The sequence below is a fragment of the Phyllopteryx taeniolatus genome, chromosome 19 (genome assembly GCF_024500385.1).
Source record: "Phyllopteryx taeniolatus isolate TA_2022b chromosome 19, UOR_Ptae_1.2, whole genome shotgun sequence".
In the NCBI taxonomy this organism is placed as follows: Eukaryota; Metazoa; Chordata; class Actinopteri; order Syngnathiformes; family Syngnathidae; genus Phyllopteryx; species Phyllopteryx taeniolatus.
In genome coordinates, this window is record NC_084520.1 from 2842718 (window position 1) to 2866180 (window position 23463).

Consider the following 23463-nt stretch of genomic DNA (forward strand, 5'->3'; position numbering starts at 1 on the left):
CGGAAGTAACGCAAAAGTCGCTCCCGGCTTTTTACTTTATCCTAAATTAATTAAAATTCTTATCTGACCTATAATCGCAACTATATATATATATATATATATATATATAGTAGCGTATATTGGTTTAAATAAAAATGTAATTAATTTTGAAAAAGATACAAAGGAAGGCAAACGCCCCCGTTCACTTCCGGGTTAGTCTGATTTACGCTTTACTGTTAAAATCTAACTAATTTGTCATTGTGTAAAGGGGCACCACGTCACTTTTTATATGTATAAAATTTAGGAGAAAGTGACGACAAACCTTTTATCAGTCTCATAATCTAAAGGTTGCTACATTTTATGAAATATGAGTTCCAGATGACAGAGGCTTACTTCAACACAAAACACAACCAAGAGTGGAATTTTATTGAGTATTTAATGAAATCTACGAGCAATCTATAGGGAAACACAAATAGGGCTCTGACTACAACAAGGAAACACGAATAATGGTGACAGAAAGAAAATATGTGTACGAAAAGGGAAATAAAGTTGAGAACGTGAGCATTTAATGCATCCAGTCTGGACGAGAGAGAGAGGACAAAGTTTGGATTTTGTGAGAAGCTAGTAATTTCCCCGAGATTATTAGGCAGTAATATTGTAGTCTGGCAACCACTGTTGTGTTACTCACGAACGTAGATCAACTGAGGCCTGATGTACGAAGACTTGCGTGATTTCCTACTGAAACATGGCGTATGCTCAAATCCAGAAAACGTCGTATCCAAAAAAATATCCAGATGCATGAATGTGTACGTACGCATGTATCCAACCACATTTCCTTCGTACATCCCAATCAATATAGAATTGAGCGCACGTCTTGGAGTAGCCGACTCCTCCCTGTCCACACCCACATTTAAATTTGCAAATCATATTCATCTGATTTGGATGCCTCCCGGACGCCTCCCTGGTGAGGTGTTCCAGACACGTCTCACCGGAAGAAGACCTCAGGGACGACCCAGGACACGCTGGAGAGACTACGTCTCTCGGCTGGCCTGGGAACGCCTCGGGATCCCCCCGGAAGAGCTGGATGAAGTGGCTGGGGAGACGGAAGTATGGGCGTCCCTGCTTAAAGCTACTGCCCCCGCGACCTGACCTTGGATAAGCGGTAGAAAATGGATAGATGGATTTTTAAATGAACCTTGCACCTGAGATCCCGATCTCTGTATGATCAGAAAAAAAGGAAAATGAGCAAGGTCATGAAGAAAGAATTCTTTTTCTGAATGTGAAGTTGCTCAATGAAGTGGAGGTGCGCAAGAAAATCCTCTTTGGCACACTGTCCTCTGGCGTTAACAACAAGCGAGGAGTGAATGGGACCGCGGTGTGTGGCTGTTAATGCTATGGGGTCACAACAGCGCACACACGCTGAACTAAAAAATAAGTTGTCAGACATTAAGGTGGATGTGAAGCGGAGGACAGCTGCCCACCACTAGATGTGAAGCGGAGGACAGCCCACCGACAAAGTGTGCCCAAAACAGGCGGAAGAACCGGCGTGGAGGGCCTCACCTCGTTCGAGGAGAGAATCGCTGCGATCAACGGTGACACTGCTCTCTCAGGGGTGGTGGGAGCACATGTGGCTGACTCTGATCACCCCACAAGGTTAATACCATGTATTTTTATAAATGTGTTCATACAGTAACCCACGTTCAGCCCTATGAGATAAAGGTTCATGCATAAATGTTGTATGTATGGTATTTGTAATAAATCTTTTGAATTCAAATAGAAGCACATCAGCATATCGAAGAGGATATCAAAAACTTTGACTCCTGTTTGATTATTCAATGTATTATTTTAATACACAGGACTGTGTATACACAGTGCTGTGTGTACATTAATGACAAAAAAAATTAATTATCTTAGCAAATGGCTGCACTATAACAAAGGGTGAAAATTTAAGGGGGTCTGAATACTTTCCATACTCACTGTAGAAGGAGCAGCAACATGGTGTGGGGAGTGTAAACAAGTGTCAGCTGGAAGTGGTGGGGGGAGTTGAAGAGGGCACCGGGGGATGTTGCCAGACACGGCATCCCCAAGCAGCCTTCTGTGTGAGCGGGTGACCAAATTGCGGGAGGAGTGTTCCACTCCAAGATTCCCATCATAGGACCTCGCTCTGGGTGGGGAGGAAGGCAAAGTTCTAGGAGAAACGACTGCTGCGAGCCGAAATCACCCATGGCAACTTAGACTCGGCCGTGGGTACAGCGGAATCATCTGCCAGTGTGGTGTATCTATTCTGCAGAGCCAGCAAAGGAAGGGGTGGGGTGGGGGGGGGGGTGTTCTCAGAAGTTTTTTTTCACGTGGCACAACCTCAACCCAGGTGCTAACATGCCGCAGGGTTGAGCAGGATGGTCTGGGGTAGGTTATTGGATTCCATGTCATTGTGTCCTCCATGGGACCTTCAGCCGTCGGGGTGTCCTTCATGGGGGCTTAAGTTGATGTTGAGAGTTCGCTTCAATGCCCATTCATGATGACGGCGTAGAGCTGGGGGAGGCATGTTGTGAAGTTGGACTATATTTAGAACTTCTCAACCTCGCACACAAGCTCAGGCTCCTTCCTTGCCAGAGAGGGGACATTCCCCATCCCCAGAGCCAGATTCTGTAGCTATGGATTGGACCACAAAGGTCTTCAGTTTCAACCCAGCTCACTATGCACTTGACCCCTCCCACAGGTGTTGAGCCCATGGGAAGAGGAGCTGAAATTTTTTTTTTGGTTGTTGCACGTGGAAAACCACCATACCATGTTGACCTCATGACAAATGTGCACAATTTAGACATCACTTCATGACAACACAGATAAATGAATGTTCCATAAATAGAAGTAAATAATTATAAAGATGAAAATGTTGAAAAGCCAAGTCTTTTAAACTGTTCAAAAGTGTAACTCTTGAGTCTCTCATTTTAAAACTATCAAAAATAGATTGAACAAGGTGGCGCTTTGATCTCTTATTTTGAAAAATGTCACATTTGAGACTATGGCCATAGAGAGCCAATCATAAATGTTGACTTTCGAAAGAGAAAGTGATATGGAAAAAAAAACAAAAAAAAAAAATCTGAGTGCTTGTGACAATTTTTTCCAAATCTAACCAAAACTGTAATCATGGAAATGTTACAGATTACAATTGCATTGTGTAATTCAATTACATAATCTCAATACATGTAATTAGGTACACACCAACACTGACTACTACAGTTATAAACTACTCATCCCAGCAAGAAATAAAGAGTCCGCAACATTGACATTTATTTAAAAGTAATAATTGGGCAAGGTCATCCAGCACACAAAATAAATGGAATGTTTTCAAGACAAATTAACCCCAAAAGTAGTCTGAATTTATATGGAAAACGGTTGGTCTGAAGTGACTTGTACTTCTGTTGTTGGTAAAATAGGCCAAGAGGCATTTCAGTACAGTGCTCAGTAGAGCCAGCTGGATGCACAGCTCGTGTAGCTGGTCAGCTCTTCTGGTTTGAACCACAGGTCAATCTCCTTTATAGCACTCTCGACTGAGTCACTTCCATGGATGATGTTTCTGTGAACCAAGAAAAGAAAATTGCCACTAGATCCAGAGACCATACCCAAGACGCTGGTAAATGGCACTTACTTGCTGACATCAATGCAGAAGTCTCCTCTGATTGTTCCAGGTTTGGAGTCTGCTGGGTTGGTCTCACCAAGCATTACCCTGCCAGTCTTAACAGCTCCTTTGCCTTCCCACACCTAAAGTTATAAAAACAGAACAAAAAATTATGGCTTATTGCCATTTTCCCCCCTTGAAGTAAAGATTTAGTGGTTAATTATCACAGGGTCTCACCATGGCAACCACTGGACCACTGCTCATGAAATTGACAAGGTGTGGAAAGAATGGACGGTCTTTCAGGTCAACATAGTGCTGCATCAGCAGATCCTCCGATGGCTGTAGCAGCAATGCAGAGAATCAGTACATTGAGAAAGTATTCTGACAACATGTAAACCTTTCTTGAATCTACATCTGGTGACTCTTAAAGTGTGGTACAAGAATCACTTCCCAATTACAGTTCAGTCGTAATTAACTTTCGAGTTCAACATTTAACATTTGCATTTAATCTTTAACTGTTTATTTTTATACCGTTAAGTGTATATTATTACAGTGGCTTACAATAATATATTACTTTAAAAATAAACCCTCTGTCTCGTTTTAGATGAACACTTGGGCCTTATCCACTGCTGTATTTTAATGTTATGATAGTGGTACTTAGGGCCAAGTACTTTGGTAAAAAGTAAAGGAGAAGGTTTGAGGAAAAACTGATCTACACCCTACCTCTTCATGTACACATTTACAGTGCCAGTCAATCATTTGGGTACATCTCACTTAAATTAATGAACACTTTTAGAAAAAGGCTGACGTCTCGAAGCGAACAACAGAGTGCCATTAGATTTGGAAGGGTGTAATGACATGTCAAACACACAAGGACTCACATTGTCACCCATCCAACAAGGGAATATGAACCAGTGCACAGTCTAACCAGACTAATTTGAGTCTCGCCTGGTTGGCACTGATGCCCAAATTCCACATTAATGACACCAGTGACAACACTGAAGTTAACAAAAACAAAGGTTTAGTGTTGAGTTGGTCTGGAATGATCAGCTATTCAGTTGATATACACTTAAACCTACTGGCACAAAGAGGGAGGCTCTTGATTTAGATTACCCAAGATCCCAGGGTCAAGAATAGACATGGTTGCTAATCGGCTCACTCGGTCACTCAGCACTACAAAATACTATTCTAAAATCTGCTCAAACAAAGTCTTACAGGAGAACATAAAACATGTCGAGATAAAATGAATGACATTTACTTACTTGGAGCATTTTCATGGCAACTGGTTTGAAACCCTTCCTTTCAAATCTTCCAATGACCTCCCCAATAATGCCTCTCTGCACACCATCAGGCTTGATAGCAATAAAGGTGCGCTCCTTCTCTGCCATGACTCTTAAAAACAAAAATTTAAATTTACACACATCATACACATTTGATTAAAAATAGATATCTATATACATCTCCCTATCTATACAACATTACTGTAACTCACATAACGCATTTTGCATAAAAGTGATGGAGCCGGGTAGAGATGACCCTGATCCCATTGTGTAGACCTGGACGAGAGCCCCAAGCAGAAGGTCACCCTTCTTGCTACTTTACACTGCCAGCCCTGAAAACCTTCAGCCACACTTTGAAGTCTCCTCAATACTCACAAAAGGTATACTCACTTAACTTTGTTATAAGTAAAGATTTTTTTTTACCATTTTAATATGCAACTTATTTGGGTAAATAATGCACCTTGTAATGGTTAATTTCAAATATTTGCAAGTTTTAGTAATAGGATAAATGTGGGAGTTTAGACACGTTTTAAATTGATACAGGAACATTGCTGTTCCTGAGAAACAACGCAATGGGTAAACGCTTACGATAAAGTTAAACATTGCTTAATATGTCCGAAAACTGCAATCAATCATCACAAAATTTATGCTGACAGCTCTACCCATGAATGATCACTTCAACCGCTGAAAATATCAAAATGATAAACCCAGTATTAAGGATTGTCCACGTTAAGCAACGATCTTTTTCTCTATAGTGAGCGCCTATCGATCCCTAATATTGGGGTTATAGTTTTGATATTTTAAGAGGTTTTGATATTTCCAGAGGTTGAAGTAGGCATGAGTAGAGATGTTCACATAAATCTTGGTGAGGATTGATCACAATTTTTGGACATTAAGCCTTTTTACATTATGCGTTTTAGACTGTCCCTGTGTGCGACCAATAGACTCCTTTTGTGTGTAAGCAACAGTAAAAAATGTACAAAAACAAAATTGGAAAACAAAAAATAAGGGAAATAGAATTAAACACCTAATACAGTAAATGCTGGCCTACTCCAGATTACCCGAAAGTTGATCTTGCAAATTGTATTCTTTGTCACAATAACAAAATCGTATTTATCATGTGCAAAATTAGATTCAGAATCAGAAAAGCAACAAAAGAAGACATCTGTCAAGGTTTGAACTCTGGTATCTGACAATTGTATTCAGAAATGTACATCAAATAATGACTATGCATGCGTGTATAAAACCCAGTTTTACGACTTGATGATCATTTCAAACATACTGATTAGACTCCCTCAACCTGTCAGCATTTCATTTCAAGCAAAAGAAAAACCAGTTTCTGGAACTGCTCACGGGATTAACAGAATTGTAAAGAACATGAGCCGTTCATGGGTGGAAAAGTGCCACGGGGCCTTGTTCATACGACGCCACATACTCAGTCCGAGTGTGCATTTACAAGGTTTTACAGGCTTGAAAGGTTTAGCGGCAGAAAATGTATTCATAAAACATTGAATACGGATGACCTACAATGCTTACTAATAGAATATCTCGGAATTAAACGCCGCAGTGTTACCTTAATGGTGGTTTGTGAGATTACGGGCTTCTCCTACTCCGATGGAAAACGAAGAGAACAAGCAGCTTCGCCCAGCCGCTCTTTATGCGCAAGGGCGGAGACTCGAACGAGTTGACGCGATTACTGATGACTCACTTCCGGTTTTAGGATTTACGTTATTACTAACAGTAACTACGTACACATGCGCACATTTATCGGGTTACTGACATCGTTCGACCTGTAGTTTTTCCACTTCTCTGTCAAGTCACCATTTACAATCACTGAGTTAAATTCGATTTTGGGCCAAACAATGTCTGCCTCCGAAACATTAGGTGGCGAAAATGCTCCTTTCGGCTTGTTTTGCGAGAAAGTGGTTCGTCCACAGATCTGGAGAGAAGACTTGGGGTACATCTCATCCTGTTTACATACTAGCTCCTCCCACCAGAAATTCCATCGAGGGGTCAGGATGTTGACAGAGGAGCGATGCAGGTAGGAATTTTGGGAGAAATAATACAAGCGTTAATCGATGACGTCAAGTTCATTGAGACGACCACTAAATGGTCACGTCGTTGCCATGTGACACAAATGAACTGTCTGCCCGGAGAAAACCCACGCAGGCACGGGGAACACATGCAAACTCCACACAGGCGGGGCCGGGGGTTGAACCTCTTGAGATGCACCCTCGGTATGCCAGCGCGCTGTAGTAGCCCTGCCAAACGACGTGTCTACGTGGCGGCCATATTGAGAGGGTCGATGTTCCCGTCAAAGAAAATGCATTGACATTGAAATCAAGTCGTAACTTGTTCATTTCTCAACTGTTTTTCCCGAGGTTTACTTTTTGTAAACGCCAAAGTGTGTGCTATCAATGTCAAACTGCCAGAGAATATTTGTACCAGGTAAAGGTTATTCCCAGTTCACTTGTTGTGATTATACGGCGTTGCGTGCAATGGTATGCTGCACAATATTCCAGCACCAATATTATTGGCGTCCACACACATGGGATGCACTGTCATCTTTACCCCTACTAGCTTTTCGTCGGCGTTGGAACGCAGCCCCAAAAGGGGGGTTACCAATTGATACATTTTTATAAAGATAGAATGCCTGCATATCGAAAAAAATAGTGTTAGAAATTACTGGCTGCACGTTTACACAACACTGCATACACTTTTGTTTGATACATCCCATTACAGATACACATACAGAGATACTTATAAACATATAATTATACTACACTTAGTCGCACCGACACAACAAACTCAAACCATATCAACATAGGGTGCGTTGGGAAGTTCACTCCTGGCGTGCTCTCCGCGCCCCGGAACTTTCGGTAACTCAGAGCGTTGGTAGTGTATGTGCCACTCGATACAAGTAAAACTGACACATTCAATATGGCGGATGTACTGACGCATCCCTAGCAATAGCCAACACGTTCAGTAGTAAAGTTCTAGGAAGTGGAATACACTCTGTCTTTGGGTGCTGCGGTCTCGGGGCGCGGTGGGAACATCAGACTGAATTTCCGAACGGACTCCAAACACTAGGCTGAAACTACGATTGGTCCGCGACTGCATGACGTCACGACGAGAAGCAGTTTTGGCCAGAAAACAAGCGGACCAGAGCTTTTGTGGTCTCTTTTTCCACGGGCATTATTCTGAACCAACTGGAGGAGAGCCCAGTGCTGAACGTTTTCCAACCTTATTGTCTGACTTTTTAATTTTCTAATAAATTGTTAAACCTTTTATCCTATGTGTGAAAAACACGTTAACGCCTCGGGATACCGGCGTGTTCCCGCCTAAAAAGGTTTACAATCCTAAAATTTAACCGGCCCGCAAATCTTTAAACATTGGCAAATTCTGAAAGGTTGAGATTCCCAAACTCCGTGACGACGGATGTTTAAAACTATCTGGAGGGATTTATATCCCGAAGGAGCTGTGTGGCGAAGAAGAATATTGAAGAAGAAATTTAAAAATTAGGGTAGCTCACGTAATAAAATATTTGCAATGAATTGCAGGGGTCTTAAAAGCAGGGAAAACGTTTTTTTATCTGAAGACTCCTACAATATAATTGTCTTAAAAACGCACTCGAAAAATTGTTTGAAGGCGATAGACAATTTAAAAAACTAAAAACTAATTAGGTCCTTTACAGAAACCAAAACCAAGTGAACATATATGTAAATTAGTGAGCGACTTGGATTATAACAGTGGGCTCCTTTTGGGTAAGCGCTATATAAAAAAAATCAGATTGTCTGTGTTGTCTGTGCTGTGTGTTTGTATTGTGACAAAATGGCTGAATACATTGGAGAGGTGAAACGCAAAATGGCTGCCGCAGCTAATGTGGAATTTGGGGCGACGCTATATGCAGGCTTGCTACAAAAAGAATAGAAGAATCCTCGTCAAACAAGGTTGCAACCGAAATATTAGATTTGAACAAATGGGCAAATACAAAATGTTTGGTGGAGGTCTTGTTCCATATTCGGGCCCAGCTCCTATCAAACAGCAAGCAATAAAATTTGCTACTTTAGTCGACAAAGCAAAACATGAAAATAAATAAATAACTATATATACACACACACACACACACACACACACACACACACACACACACACACACACACACAGGCGGCACGTTGGAAGACTGGTTAGAGCGTCAGCCTCACAGTTCTGAGGACCTGGGTTCGATCCCCGGCCCCGACTGTGTGAAGTTTGCATGTTCTCCCCGTGCCTGCGTGGGTTTTCTCCGGGCACTCCGGTTTCCTCCCACATCCCAAAAACATGCATAAATTGGAGACTCTAAATTGCCCGTAGGTGTGACTGTGAGTGCGAATGGTTGTTTGTTTGTATGTGCCCTGCGATTGGCTGGCAACCAGTTCAGGGTGTACCCCGCCTCCTGCCCGATGACAGCTGGGATAGGCTCCAGCATGCCCGTGACCCTAGTGAGGAGAAGCGGCTCAGAAAATGGATGGATGGATACATATACATATATACCGTGCCTGCGTGGGTTTTCTCCGGGCACTCCAGTTCCCTCCCACATCCCAAAAACATGCATGGTAGGTTAATTGGAGACTCTAAATTGCCCGTAGTTGTGAATGTGAGTGCGAATGGTTGTTTGTTTATATGTGCCCTGCGATTGGTTGGCAACCAGTTCAGGGTGTGCCTGGCTCCTTGGCCGGTGATAGCTGGGATAGGCTCCACCACTCCCGCGACCCTTGTGAACCCCTCGGAACAAAGGTCCATGAACCCTTTTTACGGACATGTGTGAAAAATCACAGAAAGGGGAGGGGTGTGCCAACCCTCCCCTGTACCAACCTGGGCCAAATGCCCGAGTCAGAGAATTACTGAATCAGGCTACAAATAAAACAATAACAGCAAATCAACTGGTGGTAATACATATCAAGTGTCCTAGAGACTTGGGATGATATAAAGGTAGAAAGAAAGAGAGAAAGTGTTATTTCTACAGCTCTAGTGTTTGAATTAGAGGAACGAAACAAAACTGAGAAAGTAAGAAAATTTGAGTAAATTGAGGAAAGTGAAATACGATTAGCAGATAAGTTGAACAGAAAAGTAGACGGAAGTGGATTTACGAAAAGAAAAGAAAAAGGCAAGTGCAGGAGGAGGACAGCAAAGACTGCGAAAAGAAAAGGTTACGATAACTAGAGATATTGAAGGTTCAATATTTAAAAATATATATACACATATAGTAAATGGGGGATAATTTTGAGCTGATGGGAAATATTACGAATGTGCAGTTGTAGGATAAGGAAAAGATGGGAATATTTTTCCTCGTATTTAAATGGTTGTAATGTAAATTGTCTTTGAGTTGAATCAGATAACCGTGTTTGTCTATAACCCCAATGCCAATGAAGCTGGGACGTTGTGTTAAACATAAATAAAATAGGAATACAATGATTTGCAAATCATGTTCAACCTATGTTTAGTTGAATACACTACAAAGACAAGATATATAATGTTCAAACTGATAAACTTGATTGTTTTTAGCAAATAATCATCCATCCATCCATTTTCAACACCGCTTATCCTGGTTAGGGTTGCAGGACGCTGGAGCCTATCCCAGCTGACTTTGGGCGAAAGGCGGACTACACCCTGAACTGGTCGCCAGTCAATTGCAGGGCACATATAGACACGGACAACCATTCGCACTCACATTCACACCGTCACTGAGTGGGAACTGAACCCACGCTGCCTGCACCAAAGTCAGGCGAGTGTACGACCACACCATCAGTGACTGCAAATAATCATTAACTTCGAATTTTATGGCTGCAACACGTTCCAAAAAAGCTGGGACAGGGTCATGTTTACCACTGTGTTAAATCACCTTTTCTTTTAACAACATTCAATAAACGTTTTCGAACTGAGGACACTAGTTGAAGGTTTGTAGGAGGAATTCTTTCCCATTCTTGCTTGATGTACAGCTCCAGCTACAGTCCGGGGTCTCCGTCGTTGTATTTTACGCTTTATAATGCGCCACACATTTTCAATGCGAGACAGGTCTGGACTGCAGGCAGGCCAGTCTAGTACCTGCACTCTTTTACTACGAAGCCACGCTGTTGTAACACGTGCAGAATGTGGTTTGGCATTGTCTTGCTGAAATATGCAGCGGACGTCCATGAAAAAGACGTTGATTGGATGGCAGCTTATGTTTCTCCAAAACCTGTATGTACCTTTCAGCATTAATGGTGCCTTCACAGATGTGTAAGTTACCCATGCCATTGGCACTAACACAGCCCCATACCATCACAGATGCTGGCTTTTGAACTTTGCGTCCATAACAGTCCGGATGGTTCTTTTCTTCTTTGCCCCGGAGGACACAACGTCCACAATTTCCAAAACAATTTAAAATGTGGACTCGTTGGACAACAGAACACTTTTCCACTTTGCATCAGTCCATCTTAGATGAGCTCGGGCCCAGAGAAGCCGGCGGTGTTTCTGGGTGTGTTGATAAATAGCTTTTGCTTTGCATAGTCAAGTTTTAAGTTGCACTTACGGATGTAGCGCCAAACTGTATTTACTGACATTGGTTTTCTGAAGTGTTCCTGAGCCCATGTGATGACATCCTTTACACATTGATGTCGGTTTTTGATGTAGTTATGGATCGAAGGTCACAGGCATTCAATGTTGGTTTTTGGCCTTGCCGCTTACATGCAGGGATTTCTCCAGATTCTCTGAACCCTTTGATTATATTAATGGATCGTAGATGATGAAATCCCTAAATTCCTTGTAATTGTACGTTGAGGAACATTGTCCTTAAACTGGTGGACTATTTTCTCACGCACTTGTTCCCAAAGAGGTGAACCTCGCCCCATCTTTGCTTGTGAATGACTGAGTGTTAAATAAATTGTACAAAGTTATCATTTATTTGCTGGCTTGCATTGGTATTACGGACGATTTTGATGGTTGCTTGCTGACCGTGGGAGAGAGGAAGATGTCTCGCCTTCAAGAAAATGACTCATCAGGAATCAACAGAGAAAGGGCGCCTTGACCAAGGACACGTAGCCAGGTGTTAATCTCATATCTTCTCCTTGAAACCCTCCCCTTAGTATTTTATGTCTTGTAACTTAGTATGTTATGTCTTGTAACTTAGATACCTCCCTATTTCAAATAAATACAGGAGCAACAGGGGAGATTGTTTAGAGCGTGATAGGAGACTGTAACTGAACAATCTCCCACACGTCCTCCTCATGAGCAAAAAGAAACCAGCGTCTTCATTCCTTTGTGTCTATTTTTTATAGGTGTTGGGTGAGATAGATCCAACATAAAATTGGTCGTTCGAGCCGGATGTCAACACACCTGAGGATTCCAGTTGTGGAGCCGACTTCCAGTTAAGAGACCGTGGCCATGGCAAGTAAGACCCTTTACGGGACTGGTCTTCGTTCTCCTCAACTGGGATCTGAAGGTTGACGACAATCCACAGGATTGAAGACGACTTTGGTGAGTTAAATTTAAAAGAAAAAGGATTAAATAGTGAGTGAATTGCGCAACAAAGAAATCTGCGGCAGAATAAACCTTGTGTAATACTAGTCACTGGCAAGTAAAAGAGGGACGGCGGAGTCCGAGAAATTCCGCGAGGACGGCGGAGTCCTGTACGTACTTAAATTCCGTGTTTGTAAAAGCGTTACTAGTTTCGTGTGAATGTGTAAAGGTATGAATGTATAAGACAGGATTGTAAGTGACAACTGGGTTTGGAAGCAGATGCAAGAATCCTCCGCCCCGTGTTGGGTAGAAGTTTGAGGATTACCAAAACCCAGACGTTCATTGTCACCCTGTCATTTTGAATAAAGTCAGTATTTAGGTCACTCTAGGTGCAAATAAATTGACTTCCAAATTCACAAAATGGGAAAAAATAACAGTAAAAGGGATCCAAAAAAACGCTTAACGTGTAAAGACTGGAAATATGTACAACTCCAAAAGCCTTCCAAAATAAAACATTTAAACATGTGGATAACCAAATACGGTTTCGCTGGCCAGCTAAATTCGCAAAAATTGGTTCAACTTCGAGACGAAATAAAATGTCGACACAAAAATAATACATCAAAAATAGAAAAAGAGGGATATGACGTCTTATTCTTCTGGCTAAACATGGCGTCTAAAAGAGAAAAAGGAAGTAAGAAAAAGAAGGACTTAGAAAGTGAACAGAAAACGCAGACAGGTAGGGACAAAGAAATGTTTCAAAGACAGGAAGATGACGAGACAGGACCAGTGGTAAGCGTAAGCGAGAAAAAGATGGTTGAAAAAGAATGAGGAAACAAAGGCATCAGCACCCTTGTACCCGTTTTTGCCACCTCATGAACTTACTCCAACTCATGAGTCAGAACCTCAACGGGTTTTACGATCAGGAGGGTAAAAAATGAATTGGTCTAAAATGGGAGGAACATTGTCTCCCATTCCCAAAATAACAAATATAACCACAGACGAGGGAGACATGGATTTATATCCAATGATTGAGGTGGCAAATCCAAACGTCCAAGAGGACCAAAAAGAAACTATTTTGGTCTATAGGACCTGGACTAATGAGGATGTGAAAAAGGCCGTAGCCGGCATCACACCCTACAAAGTATACATTGATATGAGAAAAGGTTACGACATGCGACACTTGCTAAAATTACTGTAGATTATCTGTACTCAGACAATGAAACAAAAGTCGCGGCAGGAATCATTTTACCAGACAAATTAAAGGAACTGTATAAAAATACAAGTGTCCCACACATTTCATTGTGCAAAGATTATGAGTCACAGTGGAAACATATGGGAACATTAGTAAAACAAGGACAGGAGACAGATGATTGGCAGCAAATGGAAAACAAACTGGAATACAGTGCATCAACTGGCCTAATTAGGAAGGCGATGTTTTGGACAATTCAGGGTGATGAAGGGAAACACATGCATCCTGTTTGATTAGACCAAATGATCCTCACTGAAAATGATGAGGAAATATTAAAACAAGTTCCAAAAAAATTATGGTCAACAGGACTATCTGATGTAGGCCTTATTAAAGGGGCTTTACCAGTACAAATTTGACCCAAAACAGAATATAGACCATGCATTCGTCAATATCCATTAAAACCAGATGCACGTGAAGGAATCAAACCGGTAATTGAAGGACTGATTAAGGCAGGAGTTATAGTGGAGTGTCCAGATTCACCATGTAACACACCCATTTCCCCTGTGAAAAAGGCCCGACCTTCAGTGGGTTGGAGAATGGTACAAGACATACAGACAGTAAACTCTGCAGTAATACAGAGAGCAGCATGCGTACCAGATCCACACACATTGTTAAATTCATTAAGACCAGACACTACTGTGTTTACAGTGGTGGACATAGGTAATGCATTCTTTTCTGTACCAGGAGAAAAGAACAGTCAATTTTGGTTTGCATTCACATTTGAGGGCAAAAAATATACATTTACTAGATTACCACAAGGTTACTGTAAAATCCAACCATTTATTCACAAGTAATGACACGGGACATGTAGTCGTGTCATATGCAATCACGACACCAAATATAGGAGAAGAGAATGTGTTTCCAATTGTTGAAGTAGAAAAACTACCACCACCACACTCGGCCCAGTCGGCAGAACTCCATGCAGTCCACCAGGTATGTCAACTGGCGGCAGTTAAGACTGTAAACATATACACAGACTCGGGCTGTGTCTGCAAGGCACTGCTTGTAGGCATAGCTGCATGGTGTCAGGTTCAAGACACCTAAAACACTCAAAAAATCAAGACACAGAGGTAGTTCAGTTTTCAGACTTGCAAGGAGAAAACGGCCAAGAGTGTACTTAGTTACAGTCTCCAACCATTTTCTGAGTTCACTCTGCCGGATTCTCTCTTTTTATTACTTTAGGGCAGTTCCCTTGTTACATATGAGTTACAACGTCAAAAAGGTGGGGGCATACATGCTTGTTGCAACTCATGTGATCAGCACATAACACTCTTTGTTGTGGTTGAGACAGTAGAAGAATTATATACTTCTTATCAAGACACAGGAAACTCCTCGGCTCAAATTTGTCCTTGCACCTGCAAGGACATGACTCATCCTGTGGGAGAAAGCTTGCACGCAGTGATAAAACATTTCTCTAACTAGAAGTAAGCAGAAAAGCACAACACATGATAACTTATTTACATTTTTCCATAATTTCCCTCCTGTTTATCATGTTTTTGCTTCTGTTTCACATCACTTATTTAGCAGCCGCTTCTTCTGATTTTTGGCTGTAAGATCATTATCATGAACACAAGACATAAAATGCTTTATTTGATCTCTTCAGCTGAATCAAACAATGTCCCGATCTCCATTTCTTTATCATCATCGTCATCAGAACTATCCTGGTTCTGTTTTGTTAGAAGGGGGTACATTTGTTCTGCACGGTTGCTCATAGGTTGGATTGCGGTGGTGATTAATCTATTCAGAAGTGCTCGTAAACATGGAATACAGCAACATCCACACAATGTCAGTATTGCAGCAAATACTGCTATTGATATTAAAATTGATGAGACCAACATCTTATACTTGCCAAACACTTTCATCCATTCGTTCCACATGGCTGTCCACGCCAGAATGCTCTTTCATCTTGCGGTTGAGGGTGCGCAGGCCATCAATGGCCCTGGTCAGGCTGCCATCTGCAGCGGTGCGTGCAGCACAGTTCTCCTAACATGGCACACACATCTCCTCTCTCCGCAAGCAACATATCTAGTGCAATTCTGTTCTGAAATGACATTAAAGATGTGGCAGCCAGTTGTTCATGTACGCTGTACATTGTAGTGGATGTAGTTTATTCGGTCTATGTTTTTAAAGAAAGGAGTACAAATAGAACAATCCAACAATTTCCCTGTTTACATAGTGGAACTATGTAACATACCCTAAGCAGTACTACTCTATGTGGAATGCTATAAGCATGAGCTAAGCATTCTTCATAGGGCAGTACTACTCTTGAGACAGGCCAAAAACCTCCCCATATATTGATTTGAGGAGGGAAATAGACAAGTCCCGTAACATGCTAAGAGAAAAGACATTGTATATTCTTCACCAATAATTCATCCATCTGGACACGACGTCGTCTTGTGTGAGCAGAACTTCAGGAGTAGGAGCTCCTTCGGAGGTCAACAACATCTGTGATTCCGGCTGGATCATATTCTTTCCCACCATCTTGACACACAGTGTCCTCGTACATGGAATAATACAGCATCCGAAAAGCAATAACAAAGTAACAGCAGTAACAATCATGTCAAGGGCCATGCGGTATAATGTCTTTACATAACGCCTTCACTACTGTTAGTGCGTCGGATGTTTTGTGGGGAACAGCTCTATTCATTTAGAAAATGCATCAACGATGACCAAACAATACTTTTTCCCTTCACTTTGGTTTAATTCAATAAAGTCCATGTGAATTATTTGAAAAGGGTATTGAGGTGCAGGAAATTTACCTCTCCTGCCCCTCAAATTGCCTTGTGGATTATGCCTAGCACAAATCATACATGCTCTACAAAATTTTTTTGAATAAGAATTAAAACCATAAGTTTTATAATATTGATTTATCTGTCTTACCATCCCTCCTGTTGAGACGTGTTGAACCATGGCTCAATATTGATGCCCATTTATAAAAGTTTTTTTTGTAAGACAGGTTTACCTTCAGGTCCTATATACATGTTGTTTTCAATTCTTACATTATTTTTAAGCCACTGTTCTTTTTCTTTCAGTGGGCTTTGTTCTTGCATATCTTTCTATCCATCCATCCATTTTCTTAGCCGCTTCTCCTCACTAGGGTCGCGGGCGTGCTGGAGCCGGGCAGGAGGCGGTGTACACCTTGAACTGGTTTCCAGCCAATCGCAGGGCACATAGAAAGAAACAACCATTCGTACTCACAGTCATGCCTATGGGCAATTTAGAGTCCCCAATTAATGCATGTTTTTGGGATGTGGGAGGAAACCGGAGTGCCCGGAGAAAACCCACGCAGTCACGGGGAGAACATGCAAACTCCACACAGGCGGGACCGGGGATTGAACCCCGCTCCTCAGAACTGTGAGGCTGACGCTCTAACCAGTCGGCCACCGTGCCGCCATATCTTTCTAGTTCCTTATTATTTTTATAAACGCTTTTTCTGCTTCCTCATTCCACTGTAATGGTGATGTCATCTTTAGGTCTTCACTGTACATGAGTTTGTTTAAAGATGCAGTTATTTCTGCATAATTGGGCACCCATGTCCTACAGTAATTTGTTAGTCCCAAAAATGACATCATCTGTTTTTTTTGTTTTTTTTGTTAGTGGTTTGGGAGCTTGTAAGATAGCTGTCTTTCTATCTTCTATTATTGTTCTTCCTCCTTTACTCAAATTATGGCCTAAATATTTAACTTGCGGCACGGTGGCCGACTGGTTAGAGCGTCAGCCTCACAGTTCTGAGGACTTGGGTTCAATCCCCGGCCCCGCCTGTGTGGAGTTTGCATGTTCTCCCCGTGCCTGCGTGGGTTTTCTCCGGGCACTCCGGTTTCCTCCCACATCCCAAAAACATGCATTAATTGGAGATTCTCAAATTGCCCGTAGGCATGACTGTGAGTGCGAATGGTTGTTTCTTTCTATGTGCCCTGCGATTGGCTGCCAACCAGTTCAGGGTGTACCCCGCCTCCTGCCCGATGACAGCTGGGATGGGCTCCAGCACGCCCGCGACCCTAGTGAGGAGAAGCGGCTCAGAAAATGGATGGATGGATATTTAACTTGTTCTTTGCAGAATTGGAGCTTATTTTTGCTCACTTCATGTCCCTCGTCTGCCAAGTGTTTTAGGAGAGCCAAAGTATCACTTTCACAGGTACGTTTGTCTGGGGAGGCCAGTAATATGTCATCTACGTAGAGGAGGATTTGACTTTCCTTCTCTACACATTCTCTCTTTCTTTTCACATTCCTTTTCCTTTCTTATTTTGTCTACATTCTCTTTCCGTTCTCTGTCTCCCTCTCAAATTGTCTTTCAGTATTCTGTTTCCTCAAAATCATTTTCCTACATTTTTTAAGGTTTTTCTTTTTTTTCTCTTTTTTTTAATAGAATTGATTCCTGCAACGCGGCTATTTTTGTGTGTGTATTTAACCAACCATTAAAGCCGTGTTCAGTTATCTATGTGTCTAAATATTAAATTTTATCAGGATCCTGTTTTTTTCTTTTTTTTAACACAGTATTTAGACAATATTTAGACATATTTAGTTTCATGTTCTTAAACAAATTACGGATGTTGCTTTTATTACTTTCAATGTATATATCTACTCAATGTCATATACATTAATCCTGATGCAATTATTCTGCTCACTTTACTCAAGTACGATATTCTTTTCATCCTTGTACTCTCTGTTCTTACAATCATAAATATAAATTCTCTGGAAACCTCCAGGGTTCACTTCTGACAAAAAGATTAATTATACACCTGTGTGAAGCATCCTTTTTCCCACACCACCTGGGTGGTCAATAAACAGACAAACAAGACAAGGTCTAGTCACACACTTGACTGAGGGTAAGGGATCCATTGAGTTCGGTCTTGACTTCGTTTTTTTGGAACGAGGCTGTACATCACTGAGGCTGTGATGTACAACGGGTGTGGGCAGGCGGGCGTGGGTGCGGGTGTGCATGCGTGCATCCTCCCTTAAGGATGAAAGAGCAGTCATGAGACTTTCATACATAAGCTTCCGGAATTCCTAGGTCTCCAACCCATCCCCCACATGCATACGTTACTGTCAGGGTTGTTCTGTAACAGAGACTGGAGACACAGAACACAACCTGAGTCAGGACTTATCTTTTGCAAAAGGGGAAGCAGTCGCTCTCTCAGCGCATCAAAGTCTTCCAACGTTTGCTTCTCCTTAGCCCCTTTTATTACAGCTTGAGTAGGTGGTATCACATTCCATGATCTTTTATGGACTTATTTGTTATCAAGATGTGGCCAGTGTCTGGATGTGTGGGGGTATGTGCATTGTGGAATGTGCATGGCAGTACTTTTTCAACTTGCTCTTGTTTCCAATGAACAAGGGTGCTGTCATCTTAATGCAGTTACATCAAACAAAGTGTTTTTATGTGATAAATAGATAACATTTTTCCATCATTTCCATCCTGTTTATCAAATAAAAATACATTACTCATCATACTGTCACATTTCACAATGATTTTCATGACAATAATCATAACATGTATTTTATCATTGATGTGCTTTAAGCTCTTATCTCACAATCATCATTTTGTTCTTCTTTCAACAAAGTCATATATTCATCCATCCATCCATCCATCCATTTTCTGAGCCACTTCTCCTCACTAGGGCGTGCTGGAGCCTATCCCATCTATCATCGGGCAGGAGGCGGGGTACACCCTGAACTGGTTGCCAGCCAATCGCAGGGCACATACAAACAAACAAACAACCATTCGCACTCGCATTCACACCTATGGGCAATTTAGAGTTGTCGATTAATCTACCATGCATGTTTTTGGGGTGTGGGAGGAAACCCAAGTGCCCAGAGAAAACCCACGCAGGCACGGGGAGAACATGCAAATACCAACACAGGCGGGTCCGGGGATTGAACCCCGGTCCTCAGAACTGTGAGGCAGACGCTCTAACCAGTCGTCCACCATGCCGCCTATATATTAATCCGGTGACAGTGCCATGTGACATCATGTTACGAAAGCATGGCAAATTACATCCAGTAAATAGACAAAACAACAACAATATAACAACTATTGGGGTTACAATTTTCACAAATACACTTGTCCATCTATCAGAGATTAAACAAGAGAACAAATCTAAACCTTTATTCACATAATCCTTAGTTTGAGCATCTCTCACATTTTTCATTGTCTGAATGGCTTCTGCTATTGCATGTCCACCAACAGCATTGTCGGGAATATATGTACAGCAGGTGTCATTTATTGGAGTACAAACGCCTATTCCAGCTATCTTTGGGCGAGAGGTGGGGTACAACCTGAACTGGTTGCCAGCCAATCGCAGGGCAAATATAAACAAACAACTATTTGCACTCACATTCACACCGACGGGCAATTTAGAGTCTTCAATTCACCGACCATGCATGTTTTTGGCATGTGGGAGGAAACCGGAGTACCTGGAGAAAACCCACACAGGCAGGGGGAGAACATTCAAACTCCACACAGGCGAGGCTGGATTTTGTATATTTTAAACTTGTGCTCCTTGGGCAACAGTCAGTAAATCAAGGGTCATTCTATTTTGTAAGACCATTTGAAGTGACGAGTAGTGCGATAATCTGGGACAATGGTTGTGCAAATGTTGCAGATGCTCCTCAATCAGTGTGCAAATGGAGCAGATGCTAATCTGGCATGAGTGGCCAGTACATGCAAATAGTGTAGCATGGCGAGACAACTACAACGAGTGCACGAGTAATACATAATTGGCCCCACAGAAATGTGACAAGGAACTCAAGTCAAAAAATTGCCAGCTTGTTGTAATGGAATAATACAATCTTGTGATAATTGTGCCGGAACTATGCGCAACAAAAGCCTGGGACCCATGCAAACAACACAATCTTTTCTCGCTACATTTGCTGCTTGTTCCATCAATAGTAACCAATTGTTATTTTGTCCTGAAACTCCTGTGACAACAAGGAACCAATCATCAGTAGTTATGTTGTTAATCATTAAAATTTGTCCACCTTTCTTTGAAGTTTTCAATGGCATTTCTGGTTTAACACGGTTCCTATAACGCAATGCTACTTGGAAGTGGGGATCTTTTCCGCCAGAATATGCCCACAAGCTCACCATCAAACACATTGGGTGACTTGATTTGTATTTCAATATTAAACTATGGGCCGTTTTCCTTAGGTTAAACTTCTTTCTATGTTCTTTTGCTGTTCTTTTTGACCAACTGGACCAATCATAACCTGTTTCACCAATGAGGTGTTCCCATCCAAAGCCTATAGTTGCATACCATTCATATCCAAATCCCCAATTCTGCCCATTCTCTTGAGCATCATTGGTGAGAGCCGCATATGGAATTATGATTAAAGCAGCTTGATTTTGGAGGGCACAAAATATTAAACTGTTTAGCCGCATTTGGAGGCCATGCCCACAATTTTGATCATCAGCTGTACTCCTTTTGATACGAGTTAATGATTCAAAATTTTTTATTATTGGGTTCGTCATATTGGTCCAGTTGGTAGGTGATTTTCTATCTAAAAAATGGGTTTTATCATTGAGGGTGGGACGTCCCATGTACCACAAAAACAAAACCAACACCATAGTAGCCAAAGTTGCTACGTAACAACTTATCGAATCTCATAACCAACGTGGGTGTGCCTTTCTGCTGAGTTCTCACTAAAAGGGTTGGTGTCTTTTTTCTTCACTGACCAGCAAGCGTTTTCAGAATCTACAGCTCCCGCTCCGTTATCAGACTTTTGCTCACCTTCCCTATTTGAGTACCCAGCTGAAATGACTCTTTTACAGTGTGTTAAATGAACCCACGTGTTTCTTTCTGCTATTTTTTTTTTTTTTTAGGGCTGTAAAGTGTCAATCTATCTGTGCCACCATCCCTCCGGTTGAGACATGTGACACAGCATGGCTCAATATAGCAGCCCATTTGAATAGGTTTTTTGGAAGTGTTTGTTTCCCTTCTGTGCTAATGTCAATTTCATTCTGTAGTTTTGCACTTTTTTTCCCAATAATTGCGTTCTTGTTGTGGAATACTCATATTGGCTATCAGTATAGATTGTACCATCGTTATTTATCATTAGTTTGCATGCCTCGGTTAATGCTACTAATTCAGCAGCTTGTTCAGCCAATTCCTGACAATCATGCTGCGTGCCTTCATCAAGTAAGGGTATCAGTGTGGCTGGATTTAAGGTTGTGCATCGCTCAACAGTCAAATGTGGTTGTGACAGCAAGATGGCCATGCAAGATAAATGTCTTGCAGGTGATAAAAACGCCATATTCGTTTGCAATAGGAGAGCAGACACTGTATGTGGTGTTTAAGAGTAAATGGATGAAATAACACAATTGTGGAACTGCTCTCTACTGCCGTCAAGGCTGCCACAACTGCTTTGACACAATGTGGTAATGCACACGTTACGCTGTCCAATTTAGTTGAAAAATAAGCTATTGGTCTTAGCTTATCACCGTATTGTTGTGTAAGTACGGAGGTCATGCAATAGCTTTTACAATCTACCATTTGAATGAATGTTTTATCATTAAATTTGGAAGGCCTAGCGTAGCACTCGACACCAAATGTTGTTTAATGTCACAGAAGGCCTTTTCTGCCTCTGTACTCCATTAAACAGGTGATGTCATTTTAAGGTTGTCTTCATACATTAATTTTGACAATGGTGCAACAATTTCTGCATAGTTTGGAATCCATGCTCTACAATAATTTGTCAGACCTAAAAATGATTATTATATGTTTCTTCGTTTGTGGTTTAGGATATTTTAAGACTGTAGCTTTCCTGTCTTCTAATATAGTCCTTCCTCCTACACTTAAATTATGGCCTAGATATTTGACTTGCCTTTTACATCATTGCAATTTATTTTTGTTAACTTTATGTCCCTCTTCTGCTAGATGATGTAGTAAGGCCAATGAATCTTTGCATGTCTCTCCATCTGGAGATGTCAGAAGACATGCGTGTTGTCATAACTTGTGAATAAATGGTTGGACTTTCACAGTAACCGGGCGGAAACACCATTCTTTTTTTATCTTCTAGTTCTGTGATGAGCTGCATATAACTCTGTGGTACAAAAACACACAAGGGCCAGACCTAGGATATGAAAACAAGTTACGACATGCGACACCGGATAAAATTACTGTAGATTATCTGTACTCAGACAATGAAGCAAAGTCGCAGCAGGAATTATTTTACCAGACAAATTAAAGGAACTGTATAATAATACGAGTGTCCCACGTTTCATTGTGCAAAGATTATGAGTCACAGTGGAAACATATGAGAACATTAGTAAAACAAGGACAAGAGACAGATAATTGGCAGCAAATAGAAAACAAACTGGAATACAGTGCATCAACTGGTCTAATTAGAAAGGTGATGTTTTGGACAATACAGGGTGATGAAGGGAAACACATGCAACCTGTTTGATTAGACCAAATGATTCTCACTGAAATTGATGAAGAAATATTGAAAAAAAGTTTCTTTCAAGTGGAGAATTCTCATTCAAACAGTTTTCATTCACAATTCCTCGTTAGAGGACTCCGCCGTCCTATACGGAATTTAACTACGTCTGTCAACAGCTCGTTAGAGGACTCCGCCGTCCTATACGGAATTTAACTACGACGCCACGAAACTTTCCTAGTTTCTTTATTTTACCCCCCATTGACTAGTATTCACAGGGTTTATTAAACACGGAATTTAAGTACGTACAGGACTCCGCCGTCCTTGCGGAATTTGTCGGACTCCGCCGTCCTTTTTCCTAAAATTTTTTTTTAAATTTAACTCACCAGTCGTCTTCAATCCTGTGGATTGTCGTCAACCTTCAGATCCCAGTTGAGGAGAACGAAGACCAGTCCCGTAAAGGGTCTTACTTGCCGTGGCCACGG

The 23463-nt window shown here is 41.6% G+C and overlaps 1 protein-coding gene and 1 long non-coding RNA gene across 3 annotated transcripts in view; one reads left to right on the plus strand and one right to left on the minus strand.

Annotated features, from left to right (window-relative positions):
* Positions 1-3246: 3246 nt before the first annotated feature.
* LOC133469340 (nucleoside diphosphate kinase B-like) lies at positions 3247-6611 on the minus strand. 2 transcript variants are annotated; one of them, XM_061756255.1, is made up of 6 exons: positions 6452-6533; positions 5091-5154; positions 4861-4990; positions 3836-3937; positions 3629-3741; positions 3247-3556 (listed from the first exon to the last, which is right to left on the minus strand). In XM_061756255.1, the coding sequence occupies exons 3-6, from the start codon at positions 4984-4986 to the stop codon at positions 3442-3444; spliced, it is 456 nt and encodes a 151-aa protein (XP_061612239.1). In that variant the 5' UTR covers positions 4987-4990; positions 5091-5154; positions 6452-6533; the 3' UTR covers positions 3247-3441. The 2 variants fall into 2 exon arrangements, with proteins under 2 accessions (XP_061612239.1, XP_061612238.1); XM_061756254.1 differs by lacking the exon at positions 5091-5154 and having other exon boundaries at positions 6452-6611.
* Positions 6612-6650: 39 nt separating this feature from the next.
* Positions 6651-23463, plus strand: part of LOC133469341 (uncharacterized) — an 85236-nt gene continuing 68423 nt past the window's right edge. Inside the window, exon 1 of the long non-coding RNA XR_009785681.1 lies at positions 6651-6919. This is a non-coding gene — a long non-coding RNA (uncharacterized LOC133469341). The remainder of the gene's footprint in view (positions 6920-23463) is intronic.

Coding starts and splice junctions, on each gene's coding strand:
- LOC133469340 (XM_061756254.1), bottom strand. CDS start 4,986: ATGGCAGAGAAGGAGCGCACCTTTATTGCTATCAAGCCTGATGGTGTG. Junction 3,938..4,860: donor TTGCCATGAAAATGCTCCAA/GTAAGTAAATGT, acceptor TTGCTGCTACAG/CCATCGGAGGATCTGCTGAT. Junction 3,742..3,835: donor GTGGTCCAGTGGTTGCCATG/GTGAGACCCTGT, acceptor TTATAACTTTAG/GTGTGGGAAGGCAAAGGAGC.